The sequence below is a fragment of the Lepidothrix coronata genome, unplaced genomic scaffold, assembly GCF_001604755.1.
Source record: "Lepidothrix coronata isolate B3197 unplaced genomic scaffold, Lepidothrix_coronata-1.0 Scaffold162, whole genome shotgun sequence".
NCBI classification, from domain to species: Eukaryota; Metazoa; Chordata; class Aves; order Passeriformes; family Pipridae; genus Lepidothrix; species Lepidothrix coronata.
This window is the reverse complement of record NW_016690342.1, coordinates 1,284,547-1,300,757: the sequence shown is the minus strand read 5'-3', so window position 1 is coordinate 1,300,757 and position 16,211 is coordinate 1,284,547. Positions and strand designations below refer to the sequence as shown.

Here is a 16,211-nt window from a genome sequence, read left to right as displayed (position 1 = left end):
AAGCCCTCCCCCCATCCCTGAATAAAGATGTCCGCACAGCAGCAGCTCACATATTACAGGGCATTTCAGACCCCATCCCCTGTAGGAAGAAAGTGTAACTAGTGTTTATGCCTCAGCTGCTCTATATAAATCAGGGAATATGCAGCCCCATCCCTTTTTTCTACTGATAATGAGTGCTGGTGCGTGGGAGAGGACTCAAAGGGTTGTGATTTTGGGGTTTTTCATTTGTTTTGGTTTTTTAATGAAAATATTTTGAACTTTTTTTTTTTTCCAGTTTAATATTCGAAACAATTCCCAGCCTCTGCTGCCCAGGAGTTGGGAACGCAATGTATTTTCGTTGCCATCAACGCTGTTTTCCTTCAGCATAAAGAGCGAGCTGGCTCTTCGAAAGCCCAAGGAAGAGGAAACACATAAACCCTCTCTTTACTTCTTAAAGCTTGATGGCTAGCCCTATTGTCACATCTGGTGCAGCTGGTTTTTAATGCATATAGATTGGGACACAGGGAAAATCAGTGAAAGCTGAAATACAGAATAAGTGAAAAGCCGTGCCAGGCTGAGGAAACAAGCGCAAAGCAACTGGTTTCTTTTCCAGACAGCTAAATGGATGAGATTTTCCACCCTGTTCCCCTAAAAAATCTGTCTCTTCAGTTGTGGAGAACAACGGAGTGACAAGAGATGGATACTGTGGATGGGAAAGAGGAAAGGAGCCAGGTCCTGCCCTCAGGATAGGCAGTGGCCAGACACAGAGCAAAAGAAGGCCCTTCCAATGAGAGATGGCTTCACCTAAGCCAGAGTACAGCTTGTGAAAAACAGAGAAAGCTTTTTTCCAGCTCTCTGCACACTTTAAAGAGTATGATGTAATTTTTTATTTGTTTGAACAGAAAAATCACCTTTCTATGTATGATACTTAGTCTTGGGTGACTAAATGGAAAGCTGAAGGACTGATCTGCAGAGGGACTTAAAAAGCTGGGGAGCTTGGTGGTCATCAGAAAGAGATGCAACTTTGAACCTGTTTTAGTCATACCTTATTAAAAATGCAAATTAAGACCAAAACATTGAAACACAAGGCATCCCGCCAATTGCGTTGCGGAGCCGTAAATTGCTAATCAGACAAGTACCACACTGAGCTTTTTTATTCCCTTAAAACACAAAAACCCACATGCACAATGAGCTGCATAAATGAGCTCCTCAAAACAAGGAAGCAATCAGGCAACTCACTTCCCAAAGTTGCTAATCTTGGGCTGCCGAGTTACTTCTGACCCTCCACATGCAGCTGCACTGTGAGCACAGACTTGCCACATTACGAGTTTAGACTTTGCTGCCATTAAGCAAACAAGCTGCTTCAGGGCTCAGAACAAGGCAGAGCGGATTATCAGAAAATGTGCAGATGAAGGGAACACTGTTCAAAACTCCATTGCTTCTTCCAAGACTCACACCAACGTATTCAGTCCTCGTAACGAGCTCCATGGTACTGCTTTCCTTTACTTTTTAATTTTCTCCTTTTCCACAGTGACAACTCGCAATATTCACCTAAAGCTTTTCCCAAGTAATAAAGACTACAAAGAGTTTACTCTATTTTCTGCATGAAGAGAAATCAAATACTAACCTATCCCTGGTGTGTATTAAATATAACCAATAAACAATCATTAGCTGCCATTGGACCATAAAATTTGAAGAGCCCTAAACATATCATGTTGTTCATGGGAGCTCAGCGGTTTGTTTCACGTGGCTATACAGCCTCCTTGTCAGGGTGCAGTAATGGGATAGGTATGCACCAGACATGCCTTTCAAGGGTGCAATATAGGTTCTGCTTAATGGAGTTCAGCATCCACATTGCTCATGCTTCTTCCTCCAAATACTGGCAACAACGCCGCAAATAAAACAAGTTCAGTGGAGCCACCCAAGACAGACCGCACTGTTAGAAGCTATTTTCTGAGCTACATTTACATGCACGAAATGTCGGCGGCTGGCTGATGGACTTGGAGGCTGTGTACATACACAGGGCTTTCATTTTGCTTTCTGACAGCTGGATTGCTTACCATGTATATCCTGCTTTATAGCATTCCGAATGGGGGGAGAAGGGGGAAGAAACAATAGAGATTCCTGCCATGATGAATTTGATCACCAGTGGATGAATATATCTACAAGTACGTTTTCTAAAATATATTGAACCATTCAAAGCGTAGCTGCTTTCCTCTGCAATTTGTAAGAGACTTTGATATTAAACTCAGGAAGGTATGGGAATATGGAATAGCTTCATGCTGTCGATTTTGGATGGCCTGCTTCTACAACGAGTCTTCTAAAGTCTTAATTGAGCATTTAATTCTAGACACAAGTTATTTTCAAACACTAACAAAAACTGCAAATGCTATTTTCCCTCTGCATTTTGCAGCATTGCCCACCACGATCCTTGACATAAATCCGGCCAGGAGATGGATGGATTTGGTTAACACACGGGACAAGGCACATGATGTGACTTTTTTAAATTGCAATACCAGTATTTTCTTTTTTTTGCAGCAAAACTTGAGCTGTGGCCATTTAAGACTCAGCAGCTGAAGACCTGGCCTGTAAGAAATGGTCAGTTGGAAGTTCACTCAAGCATTGCCAGAATCACTTTGGCAATGTGGGGGAACCCCACTGTCTGCAGTGGAGCTCCGCGCTTTTCATCTTTACTTTAGAAATTACAGTCAGAATAAGGTGAGATGCAACATTTCTGAAAGGACTAAACACAGCTCAGCTTCTTCACATGAACAGTCCCTTCTAGCCTGAATGGGATGATCTTTTAATGGAATCACTGTGCTGCTGCTTGGTTATAAAAAGAAACTAATCTTCTAATATAAGTGGTTTGAACTACTCTTAAATAAAAAAATAGTAAAAGGAAAAGGATTGATCTCAATTCTTGAAATAATTAAGTGTAAAAGAGTATCTTTACAGAGTAGCCACTCTAAAATGTCAATATGAATAGTAGGGCATGGGACACTTTAGAAAATCACAAGCACCAAGTGATAAGCAAAGCAAGAAGGAGAGAACAACTACCTGTTCCTGGTTATGTAATCTGGGCATGTGTTACAGGAGGGTTGGATTTAGAAAGGCAAATGAAATCAAAAAAACCTACACTGGGTGTCTAAGCAAATCATTCTGAGATGTATGAATGGTGGCACCAAATGCCAGGCAAAAAACAAATAACACTAACAGCTCCATAAGTCCTGCTTAAACAAATGCAGTAAATAATGGAGGGAGGCAAGTAATATATTCCAGAGGATGTTTTACAAAACCTGGCAAAACCAAGCAACTTCTTGCAATCAAATTATGTATGCCTGGCATATAGTTCACTGCAAATTCTAATCAGTTCTACCCTTCTAATAACATTACACTGAAAAATACATCATCATCCATCAACCAGATGGAGCATGATAGTTATACAAAACATATTGTGTGTTTTTTATTTTCCTCTAAGAAAATGTGATAAAAATGTGCATTGTGGAATTAAAAATTATAAATAAATATTTTAGGCTTTGCAAATATCTGTAAATACTTATTTGCAAAATATTATATATACATGTTTAATTATTAAAAATACTACTTTATGCTGTGGAGAGGGAGACATATTTTACTGGCACACACATAGGACTGCTGCCTCCTCAATGCCAAAACAGTGAAGTTTTGTTGTTTGCCTTCAGTGAATTTCAGCCAAACTTTCTGCCTGTACCTTCCATGCCATGGAAACATTTGGGCACCCAAGGCCTGTTGGGAAAAGGCAGGGTATCTCATGGAATATGTTTATTTTGCTTTGCTTCAGAAAGGTCCATATTAATTTAACAGGAACAGAAACATTTCAGCAACGCAAAGCTGCTGTGGTGCTTTGTGGGAGCCGTGGTTAAAGACTGTGTATTCTCAGGCTCTACAGCCAGCCTGTTGCATGCCACTAACTCCCACAAGCTACACTGCTACTCTAGTCATCCCTACAGAACATCATGAAGGACTCTGCAAAGATGAAGGTGGATGCAAGTCAACTGCTGTGTCACATCCAAAGCCATGCCCCGGGCTTGGGAATGTCCTTTCACTACAAGGGAACAAAGTAAGACATTTTCAGCACCCAACAGTTACAGAGCACTGTAAGGGAACGCAGTTGGTGTTAGCTTCAAACTAGCTGCAGTGCTGGGTTTTCTTGGCAGGCAGTTCAAAATGTTGAGAGAGAAGTTGAAAGGATCACACTGATGCTCCAAACCCTGTGATGGTAATGCTGAAGAAGTCACAGGGTGAGCAGTGTGGAAAGTAGCCACTCAATACCAGACTGCAATGTGGACCGGTGAGGACACAGCTCCAACAATGGCAAATGTGTGGGAATTGCCTTTCCAGACAGCTGGACTCATGGCCCTTTGGCTGTAACATGTTTGAGGCTCCACGTGCCAAATGTAGGTTTCTGTGAAGAGACAAGTCCTCTGTAGACACACTACAGTAAGAATAAATTTGTCCAAAGAGACAAGGCAAAATGTTTCCATACCTGATTCAATAGGTGCTTATATATCACTCAAGAGGGGATGTGAATAGAAGAGCTGGTTGGGGCAGAAAGCAGGTGGCAGCTCATGGAAGATCTTCTCCAAAAATGGTGATCAGCTGTTGTGTCACTTATTCTTTGCCTTCTAGGCCTGTCAAAGTCGGTCAAACTACTTTGGATAAATTGGTAGAGATCCTTGAAAACTTACACACTCCTACCTTTATCTGTGTGGGCCATTTCCTTTCCACCAAGCACGACATTTATACAAATTCAGGTTGCTATTCTCCTACTCATGGGAAGAACACAACACAAGTATCCATCTGGGATCCAAACCTATCTGCTGGCACGGTAATGGATCGTGAGCAGCTCCACTGCTCTACAAATCTGCTTTTGCAAGAAATACAGCTCATATATACTAATAAGATTTCTGGCAAAAAATTTGTAGTTGAACTTAACAGAATATCAACTGCTGCCATGGCCTGACACAACTTATGCTAAAAAAGAGCTTTATAAACACCACCAGCTCATTGCTATGTACACCTTCATACTGAGCCCTTAACTCAGTTAAAATGACATGGAAAGACAGCCTGACAAGGGAAGCAAAAAAAAAAAAAAAGTCAATAAAAACACTACTGTAGCAAAGATGGCAAAGAGAATCAAAGGCTCATTTTTCCCTTTGTTTTCCATTAGACAGTGGTGCACAATAATCTAAATTGTGCTTTGATACCAGCTTCAGCAATGTTGAAAACTCTTTTAAGAATATTTATAATGATGAACGATATAGCTGTTCCAATTTGCAAAGAGTCTAATGCACTCCACAATCATCACCTATTTTGCCTGCAGGCTCTATTAATTTGATAGAACACTTAAAAAAAAAAGGAAGAAAGCGGTATTTATTCATCCAAATAAGAAATACTCTTTGATTAGAGAAGGATGACCTTGCTGAGACTTGGGACAGTCACCTCTGCTGATGTCATGCAATCATGTGATAAAATTTTCCTCAACTGACTTCCCTGGAAAATACCTTTGCAAATAATTTCGTAGTGGGGAATTTGTCCTGTATCATCACACTCTGCACTGGAGACAAAGAAATGAGGCAAGGAATGCCTCCTGGCTGAGCTCTGCCTGCACAAGCCCTGTGGGCTCCTCACATCCCTTCATCGTCCCCACTCCCATCTCTCCTGCCCAGGTCCAAGCAACACCAAGCTCACTCACACTTTGTCCGTGCCATAGCTCCGGTAGTCCACCGCTGCTGACACGGCCACAATCAGTGCAGGCATGCCATAGCCCACCAAATAGAAGTACTTCCTCCGGGAGTGTTCGCTCTCAAAAACCTCCACCAGCATGATGTAGAGCTGCACTCCCTCCAGGAACATCCAGGTGAAAGCTGCCAGGAAGAAGAAGTGCAGGAGGGCAGCAAAGACGGCACAGGCAATCTGCATGAGGATTGAAAAGAGCAAGGGAAGGTGTTTGTACCATGGTGAATTAATGCAACAGTCTGGACTACTCTTACTGGGAGGTTTAATAAAAATGAGGGAGTTCTTATCTTCCCTCCCCCAAGGAAGAACTTTTTTTCACTTGGAAGATGTGTGTGAATTATTTTAAAATAGACACATCTTCGCATACATAAATCACATTAAAAGATACAATGGTAGGTATGTACACAGTCTGATAAATAGAGATGCACAAAGTATAAGTGTATTTTTACAACCTGCTTATTAAACAGACACACACATCATTTACAAGCAACACACATACAGCCTCTGAAATCACAGCAGGCATCAGCATGTGACTCACAGTTAACAGCCAGGGTCCCAACCCTGTGAAGACTCATGGATGGAATTCAGACAGCGCTAGAATGTATCTCACTGCACAGTCAAACACTGCACACGCACTGAGAGAAGTGCCTGTGACAGAAGCAGAAAACTCTTTGTCTCTTACCGGCTGGTCAGTCCGGTTGATGCCGATGAGGAAGAGGAGTTCTGCCACGAAGAGGCTGATGCACAAATTCTTGTGAATCGTGTTGCGATCGCTCTGCAGCCCACGGAAGAAGCAGAAGGTGAAGATGCAGATCAGGAGGCAGACCAGTGAGAGCAGGATGCCAACCCATGTGATGAAGTCCAGGAGTAGGTCATGGACTGCATCGCTGTGCTGAAGATAAAACCAAAATATCTCATTGCTGCATGATGCATGACTTTTAATTCATCCCAGACACACAGTGAGGTTGCCTGAGACCCTTCCCCAAATGTTTGTACCAACTCACCAAGCTGTGGCACAAAGTACCACTACCAAAAAGATTAAACGGACTTGAATCCCACAGCAAGAAAGCTGCAACCTGAAACACTGGCTCCAAAAAATCTTGCAAGCTGCAAGTGCCCAAAATAGGCTCAGATCCAAACACATCCCAGAAACAATGATGCTGTTGTTGATAATACTGAGATGCCATAGCTAGTCTTGTGTGCAGCTCTATCTTACGCAAATGTGGTAAAGGAGCATCTGGACACACAGCAAAGAACCATCAAATGCCATGAGTCAAGTGTAAAAAAGTGTGTCATGCTGACAACATCGTGTCCAACAACCCCAAGTCCATTACAACCATTTACCAACAGTGAAAAAAGAATCTCTTTAAATGTTCACAGAGATGTATGAGCTTGAAGGCTTGGAGGCTTTGGACAGAAAGAGATTGCATAAATTAATTTTTTTTTCCACAGAGGAAGGAGAAAAGAAGTTTGATTTTTCTTTTTCAACCCTAGAGTTATATTTTAAAAATCCTAGGAAGTCAGATTGATCCCTAAAATGTTACCTAGAAAAAAAAGGACAGATCTTTTAACATGAATTTGCTTTTAAACTGTGACAGAACAGTGATTTTAAGACAGCCTGGAAAGCTAGTGATTCCCTGTGATGAACTCATAACATGGTTTTACTCCAAAGCCATGCAAACAAGGCCATTTGCAGTGGCAAACTAAGGCAGCAAAGTTTTGTGAGGGGCAACATAGGTGTGCCTTGGCTCTGCTGATAAAACAGTGCTGCATTGCTCCTGAGCTTATAACTATGTATCCCTCACAGAAAGAGGAGGGGAATGATGAGACCCTCTCGGTAAGAGTATCCTAGCACCTTATTCCTTATTCAGGCTGTAAAACTCACCCATAACTCCCCAAGTTTCCATGAGATGCAGTGAAATTAGAGGGTAAAATGTAAATAAGAAGTGAGAAATACACGGTGAGTCAGGAGATGGCTGCTTAGGGCTTAGTGGTTAGAGTCCATCAGCTGAGGAAAAGAATGGCTGGAAATCTCTGGGGGCTTTCCAGGGAAGACCAAAGGGGCTTGAAACCCAGCTTTGTGGTCCACCAGATTGTGTTATAAATGGTAATCAAATTCCCCACCACTTCTGGCATTTCAATGACTTAGGCTGGCAAATACAATAGTGCCACACTTCAAAAAGCCAGGGCAAACTGGAAACATTTTTCTCTCCATGGGATAAAAGCTTATGACAGATGGAGAGAAAAGGTGATTAATTTATCCATTTTCTTTGCCTGCCTGCCAATGATAAAGCCACATCAAATGTCAGGCCTTTCCCAACATACGCTCTGCTATGTTAGCACCCACAAGAAACAACTCAAACCTTTCAGCTCTTTGGCTTTATCAGCATGAGTGACAGGCATCAAATGATAATGAAAGATGGGGAGTGACTCTCTGTTCCACCTCTTCCATGCTGGAAGCTTTCTCTTCAGAGAGACTTGGACATAGAAAGACAGAGAGTTTCCTTGCCCAAACACTCTTGAAGCTCCTCCTGAGTATTTCCAGTATCTAAGGAACTAGAGGTCACAAGTCCAACAAGGAGACAAGAAATCACTGTGTGCTTTCTGTAGATCATGACAGAAATGTCTATTCCAGCCAGCTCATCCAGCAGCGCCCAGAACACTGACAAGATGAAGCACATCATTTTCCTGGCTGCTGCGCATTGCTTTATCTCAGTGTCATTCCAGCTCATCCATCCCTCTTAACTCTGCGAAAAAATGTTAATGCAAACCTTGCACCTTGCAAATCATTCTTTCTTTTGTCTGAGGCTGCTGGAGAATGGCAGGAGAACATCTCCCTGAAAAAGCCTTCATCTGATTAGATTGCCCTGCCAGGCTGAATGGACCAAGAGTTCTTGGGCTGGGTGAGCAGGACAAAGCAGCTAAGGGAGGTGGTTACAAGGAAAAAGCAACCACACAGACTTTGGCCAGATGCACCCACCCCACCCAGATGCAGCCAACAGCACAGATTCATCTATCCCAAGGCAAATTTAGCTTGGTGCAGGGAAAATTCTCTGAGGGCTTCTTACCCTAGATGGGGAGATGAATCTCAAAGGTCTCAGTTTTTGCACTGCTTATCACAAAACCACAACTCTGCTGACTTAAGACATGATGCAGGAATTACAGGTGTTTTTTGCTCCTGGAGTGGGATCCTACCATCTGGGTTCATGGTCTTCCTCAGGGAAGGGCTGCTTGCCCAAGAAGCTTACCATGCTTAACAATAAACATGCTTCATTGTTGTATTATTATTATTATTATCACACTACTCCTCTTTTTAATATTAATCGTAAAGATAATACTGACTTTATGTATATAACACTCATCCCTGGAGTGCTGGGAAACAACCATAAAACCAGCTTCTCCATAATTACAAACTCCCTCCCCAAACTCAACAAATTCACAAAAGAACAAACAAAAAGGAATAATAACAATAAACTGGGAACAAGAGCAATTTAAAAACACCTCAGGGGAAAAAATATGAATTCATAGCTTTTCTAGTAAAGTCCAAGAGAGGAAGTGAGTTGAATTTTAAAGGCTGGACACACTCCATCCTGTTTGGGACGCCCAATTTCAGGTGCTACTGCAGAGCCAATGGGTCAGGGAAGACTGGCATCCTCCCCAGGGCAGCACCAACTACCCTCAGGGCAGGTATATCCAGAGTTTTTACACCAGCAAGTACAACAAAATGAAGTTTGCCTTTTGCTGGAGATTGAAACTTGTAAATTACTGCAGTGTCACAGGTCACAAAGCAGAACAATATGGGAAAAGGAGGAATAGTGGTAATCACTCCCAATGCCATGAGCTTATCCTTGCCATCACCCAATCACTGTGTGACAAATAAGGGAGCAATGTACCTGGCTTACACAGCTGGTATATGCAGTTCTGAGGTTAAATATGATACACAGCACACCAAGATTTTGTATTTGGGTCTTAGTCTCCAAGCCTGGCCCCTTAGCCACAGAAAAATGCAAAAGGAGCAAATCTTCTCTTTACCCTGCCCAGCACTGTTAAAACACTCCTTGACTAAGGATAAAATAGCTTTGATTTGCATGCTGATCACTGAATCACAGATTGGATAAGGTTGGAAGGGACCACCAGTGGGGTCATTTGGTCCAAGCTCCCTGCTCAGGTCCAACTAGATTCTGTGCTGCTGATCATGACCCTAAGGGATTTTTTATTCCCTAAAGATCCCTAATGATATCCTTCCGGAACAACGCAAGCCCTAGGGTCTCTAAAGCATGCAAAATACTTCTGAAACCACCAGTGTATTGGTAATAGTCAACTCTTGCTTCTCAATGATCTCCCAAATACCTGGGCAACCAGAAGAGCTCATGAGAGATACCAGATGTCAGTCCAAGAGAGAATTTCCTTACAGCATCAATCAAACAGCTCCTTGCCCAAATGTATCATGGCTGACAAGACTGGTGCTACATGGCAGAGCATGCAAGACACTGAGTTTTGTTACCACTAAGCTACATAAGCTTTACAGGTAAACTGACAGGCAGATTACTTTCAGCACAGGAACAACTTATTGAATAACTGAAAGAGATAAAATAATCTACTTCAGTTAAAGGGCTTCTATATTAAGTATGTTTTACATTTATGATTTAGATATGAGCCTGACCCAAATCCCAGTGAAAGGAAATGTCTCTGCTTTGGAATAAAGCTCTGTTTTTGCTCCAGTGGGGCCAAGAGCAGTAGGAGGAGAGTGTTGATGGAGACTTGTGCAGGAGGAGTTACAGGAGAACTGGTAGCAACCACAGCACGGTGAGCAGGCAGCCCAGATATTGTCCAGGCTGGGAAAATCAATGAGGAGCTCTGGCAGTGCCTGTACACCAGAGCTGAGCTAATAAAAACAAATCCCAGGGAATGTCAGCTTATGACAGAATAGCTCTCCCTGAGATGAACAGCCATTTCCTCCCTTATTAAAAACATCAGCAGAAGAAAACAGCAGCCAAACTGAGCTGCCAGCAGCAAAGGACACATTCCTTTGCCTAATCTGTCCCTCCAGGAATGGAAGAAGTAATATCTTTGGGGGTAGAGGAATAAGCAAGCAGTAAATAAAAACACAATGTCATAAACTAGCTCAGATATGACCGCTCGGCGCCTGGTGGGAGCTGGCAGTGTACTGGGCTGGGCAGACACCCAAGTGGGACAGGTTTGAACTTCTGTGCATTGCTGATACTGCTTCCTGGATTTGTAGCTATTTGGGGCCGTGCAGGGTCCCTCTGCCCTTTTTCCCCCATCACTGGTGGTGAGAGAGGATTACTGCTATGACCTGGCTGTAATGCTTTGTGGCTAAGTGCAAAAGGCTACTTAAGAAGCAGATACATTTGTAAATGTGCCAAAAGCATCAGCTGGGGTACACAGACTGGGAGGAAACCCCAAAGGACTCCTGCAGTGTGTCTGGGATGGCTACAGGCATCACCTGCCACAGCTATGCAGGTATGAGAGGTTTTGGGGGAGCTTTTCCCTCTCTGTGGCCAAGACGAGTATGTGCTGGAGGCATCCCTTTGCTTTAGCACCCCTCCTCTCCATCTTCCCCAAGGATGTACAGAGGGAGGTAGGCAGCTCTGCTCCACAGCAAACACAGCACCTATGGGCCTGGTACATATCCTCTCTTTACTCTGCAAAGGTGATGCTGTCAGGGCACCATCAGGTTGTAACCCAGGAATAAAGAGAGCATAATTCTCACCTGAAGCCCCTGTGCAACATCACTGTCTTCAGACTATGGCTGTTCATAATAAGGCTCAGATCCTCAAGACTCCTGCAAGGTGCTTTAGTTGCCTTTCCTCTTCTTGCCTTAGTCCACAAAGCTACCTTCATATTCTGCGTGGGCAACACAGATCATTTTCCCTCTTCTGCCTTCCTCAGCAAGATTAAGGCCTCCTAGCAGAACTCTTTCCCACAAACTTCTCCCCAAAATGCAACAGCCTTCCAGCAACTCCCAGAAGCAGCAGCCAGCACAAGTCACAGACACCTCCACGACCATAATAAAGCTATATGGGGGCAGGTGAGCACAGAGAAATGGGTACAGACCTCACCTCATTGTGTGTTACAAACACTACTGAAGATACAGTATGTGGCAAGAGCCCAGTGTTTCCATTGCACCCACCAACACCGCTGCAATTGGGATGCAGCTGAGGTGAGATTCAGCTGTCAAGAAGAGGTGAGGCTTGGAAAAACAATTGCATCCATCATCCTGCCCTCCTCTGCTGGCTGGATTCAGGCAGTTCTGCTTACTCATAGGGCATCTCCATCCCAAGAAATGAGCTGTGGTGGTTGTGCCAAACTCACTGTATGCATCTACCCAGCCAAGCTGCCAGCTTGTTAACTTGAGTTTCTGGAAAAAGTCTGGTCACAGCATCATCAGCTTCTGCTGTCACAGTGATGGTCTTACACAGCCTGGTGCTGAGAGACAGCTGGGACATGTTTCCACCACACCACGGCCACTACCTCTGCTTTGGTCCTCACATCCAACATGCTCTCAGCCAGAAAGGAAGGGTGTAGCAAGACAGAGAGCAAGGCTTGCCAATAGGAGCTGCAGGAATTTTGCATGAGTTTTAGAACAGAGGATCAGGAAACCCTGCAGGGTGATGATGTTTCCATGCTCTGTGGCACAGCTCCTTACTATGAAACTAGCCCTGGCAGCTTGGAGAGTCAAGAAGAGCAATACTAAGCAAATATGTACCTGTTGGACTGAAGGGAAAGGAAGCCATGGCTAATAAACTGGAGTGTGCTCTAATTTCTGACACCTGTAAGCACCAAGCTAAGAAACTGCAAATTCAGGGGCTGAAGGGTATTTTTATCTGAAGCCAGGAACAGTTGTTTCTCTAGTTGTTTCCAGGTTGGACACCCAAAAGTGGAAACCTGAGAAGATCTAGGTCAGTGCTTTGGGGAATGCACAGACAAGGACCAGTGAGATGTCCAACAAAACACATGAGAACTAGAAACAGTAAGACACAATTAGAGCTCAACACAAAACAATGTGTGTCAAACTGAGGGTAAGGAACTCAATGAACTCCCTGGAGTGACTTGCTGCTGTCTAACCTAGACAAAAAGCTGAAGGACGCTGCTACCAGTTACAACTCTAAATAGACCCCATAGGCATAGATTACTTGACCTAATAGGTATATTTTAATTAAGGTATAACCAACATGCTGTTTATAGCTCCTTGTTCTTGGGGTTCACTGAGGTGACAGATTTCAACATAGATTAAAATACTGCTGTATTTTGAATTTTACAATCTCACTGAAGACAAACACATTTAATGATTTTTCCACTTAATTAAAATAGTTCTTATTTAATAACATATTAGAACAAGTTACTTTTTGCAATGTGTAATCTATAAGTTTGGGTTTTTTTAGAATTAGCACCTTTGATGGTACTAAATTATTTGTCTTGCAAAATTCATTACATGGAGGTTTGAGTAATTTAATTCTGCAGTTAGAGTGTTTTTGTAATCCTGCACCCACTTCTGCTTTCATTCATTTCTGCTCAATCCCACAAGTGCTAATATATGGATAAACCAGCTTGCAATAACTTCAGCTTGCTCTTTATATCTGAAATGGCTGTACTGCTTTAGGCAAGGGACCACTTCATTCCATTCAGATGTCACATATTTTTATTCCTTTCTCTCCTTCACTTGCCTTATGCTTCCATTCCCCAAATAATTAGCACAGTGTAACGTGTTTTTGGTATAGAATAACACCTGAAAGCTTCCTATTAATTGCAACAGTTAAAACAGCTTTCTTTTTTTCCCTCTTTCTCTTTTTTTTAAAAAAAAGAAGAGTAAGATCTGGCATTCACTACATACTGATAAGCAATGTTTATCTACCCTGGGGTACCTTTGCTTACTCTGTGTTGGGTGGGTTTTTTAATTGCATTTTCCCACCAGCTCTAAACTTGTTTTCTGGCTGCATAATTTTCCCATGATACATTTAAGATGCATCTGCTATAATTAATATGATGAAAAGCACAAGCTTATATGAAAAACAGCTTGTAAATTTTGACTAATTCTGCAGCAATTACATAGGTAGAACAGCTTATTTAACTATGGGCTTTGTTCCACAGCATGAGAGCCACCACATTTTTATAGAATTTAAGGGTGATGATATCCTACCAATTCAAGCAATAGATAGATATTAACATAGATCTCATCTATGTTAAACTTATATCATAATTTAACAAAACATCTATGAGACTGTAATAATTTTCTCATAACACAGGTCAAATGAGCCTCCTAGATGGTAAAAACGGTGATTTGTTTCCAAGTCTTAAAACCTCTCTGCAAAAGGAGGTTCTTATTTTTCCTGGTAAACTGCCTGGCAGGGCAATGAGCACTGCATGTCTGTAAGGTCATCCCTTACCAGGAGGATTCATCAGTGAGATCCAGCTCACAACTTGTTATACAGTCCTACTGTTCTCTCCTCATGCTAGCTGGGGCTCTGACAGGGGCTAGAGGGGTACCTGCAGATGAGGGTCCATCACTGTTCCCAGCAGCTATGCATCCTGCTTGTGAGCACAGCCAGCTTTTGGTCTTGGGCACTGTTGTTTTACCCCACTGAAGTATGTCGATGAATAAGAAACTCTGGGCCCAACCAATTTTAACAGGCAGAAAGCATCTTCAAATTAAATTCTCCTCTTAATCAGGTACTGTCGTATTAAGACCAGAATTGATCCCAGCAACTTCTACTCCTGAAGCACACCAATAAATCCCTGTTCCCATGGTCAGCCAGTGTCATTTTCTGCCCCTTCGGACAAAGACATATTGCTTTTTCATGCTAGAGAGCCAGAAAGCCATCAATCAACTCCCTCAGCAGCGCTGCCTTCCAGCTCCACCTTGCCACATACTCTCTGCTAATAATTAAATTGTAGCCTGTAACTTGCAGAGCAGCCACTGAAGTCTCCTCTGGAGAACACACTCTTTTGCCATGTTACCAGGGAGGGACATCATTCATGACCAGATGAGACACTTGTCAAATGGGCGCTGTTTTTTTGATTAAGGAGCAGGACTTGGATGTCTGCTCCCCATGAGGCCCAATGTTCAGTCTCATTAGGTAGGGTGCTATATTCACTAATTACACCAAAGGATGCTCCCTATGGATCCAAAAATTCAAACAACTAAGGACAGTAAACTACAAATCTCAATTACTGGAGAAAATTGTTTCTGCTGCAAAACTCCTAGAATATTATTAACTATTGTGCATATGAAGATCCTCTTTAGGGATCCTAGTCACTGGCCAGAACGCTGCTCTAAGAGGTCCTGCACACAACATCATTGCCCCAAAGATCATTCCACTTCCAAGAAGACTAACAGGTCTTTGAGGCATGGAATGCCTCTTTGTACAAGACACAAAATAACAAAATGGTTCAAAAGCATGTCTATGAGCAGTGAGTGAGAGTCAATGAACGATAGCAACCCCCCTTTAGTTTTAAGCCTCCACTTTTCCAAAACAGCAGGTATTCTGCTGCCAAGACTTTAAAATCAACTCAGTGCAATAACATAAGGAATGTCATAGAAGCCACATCCCAGATTTGCCAAGAGCCACATGGTCAGCTCCACCAGCAGACCAGAGTGAGACGGTGTCACTAGGAAGAGTCAGGTGAGAAGCAGCTGGAGGGACGAGCTGCAAAGGTTTGCGGGTGGCATACCTGCCTTTGCCCTCAGACCAGGATGATCATTAAAGTGGGCATGCCAGGAAGCTGTCTGGTTACATCAGAGTCAATAAAGTGCAGCCAATTTGGCTCTTACAGCAGTGATACTTTGGCTGCAGACAAATGATAAAGCATGACCTGAAAGTCTTGAGGGTACTTTTTAACCCAGAAACAGCCACCAGCTAATAGCACACTGGCTTGGCACTCAGGAAGCTTCCAGCTGTATCTCTTTCCAACCTGTTGGCGAGGAAGGGTCTAACATCCTTTTCCTGCAAGATGAGATAACACGAGCACTACTTGTCTAATGAGGTTTGGATGAAATGTGCAGACAAGGCTGACCTACTTGCAGTTTGAGAAGAGGCTTGTTCAGCACCAGCCTGTATCCTGCACATGCAGTAGGGATCACCCTCATTCACACCAATGGAGTGGAAAGTTATCTGCATTTCCCAGGTGCAATCTCTGACTTCAGTGACTCAGGTATATCTGTTAATTCCAGACAGGTGATAACAAGCCAAGCACACATTTCTTATGAAAATTCAAGCAGTTGCAGGAAACTGGTAAAACCACACCTGGACTGCAGAATGCCATTAACCTGTAAATATGTGCTCTGAATAGGCCATTTCTTTAGACATCTCCCAGGACAATGCCTCAGTCATTTTATGGCATGTTTCCTGGACTAGAACTGACTCCTGCAGAATAAAAAGGATATGTGAACCTGCAGCAGCAATAGATCCATCCCTGCCCCCCTCAGCTGGTTC

General features: G+C 42.9%; 1 protein-coding gene across 24 annotated transcripts in view; it reads right to left on the bottom strand.

The window, feature by feature from the left end:
• ADGRL3 (adhesion G protein-coupled receptor L3) overlaps nucleotides 1-16,211 on the bottom strand; it is a 520,635-nt gene that overhangs the window by 58,785 nt on the left and 445,639 nt on the right. For all 24 annotated transcript variants that reach the window (XM_017829314.1, XM_017829319.1, XM_017829296.1 and 21 more), the window contains 2 exons: nucleotides 6,440-6,649; nucleotides 5,714-5,934 (listed from right to left, as the gene is read on the bottom strand). In XM_017829314.1, coding sequence (XP_017684803.1) covers nucleotides 5,714-5,934; nucleotides 6,440-6,649 — 431 coding nt within the window. The remainder of the gene's footprint in view (nucleotides 1-5,713; nucleotides 5,935-6,439; nucleotides 6,650-16,211) is intronic.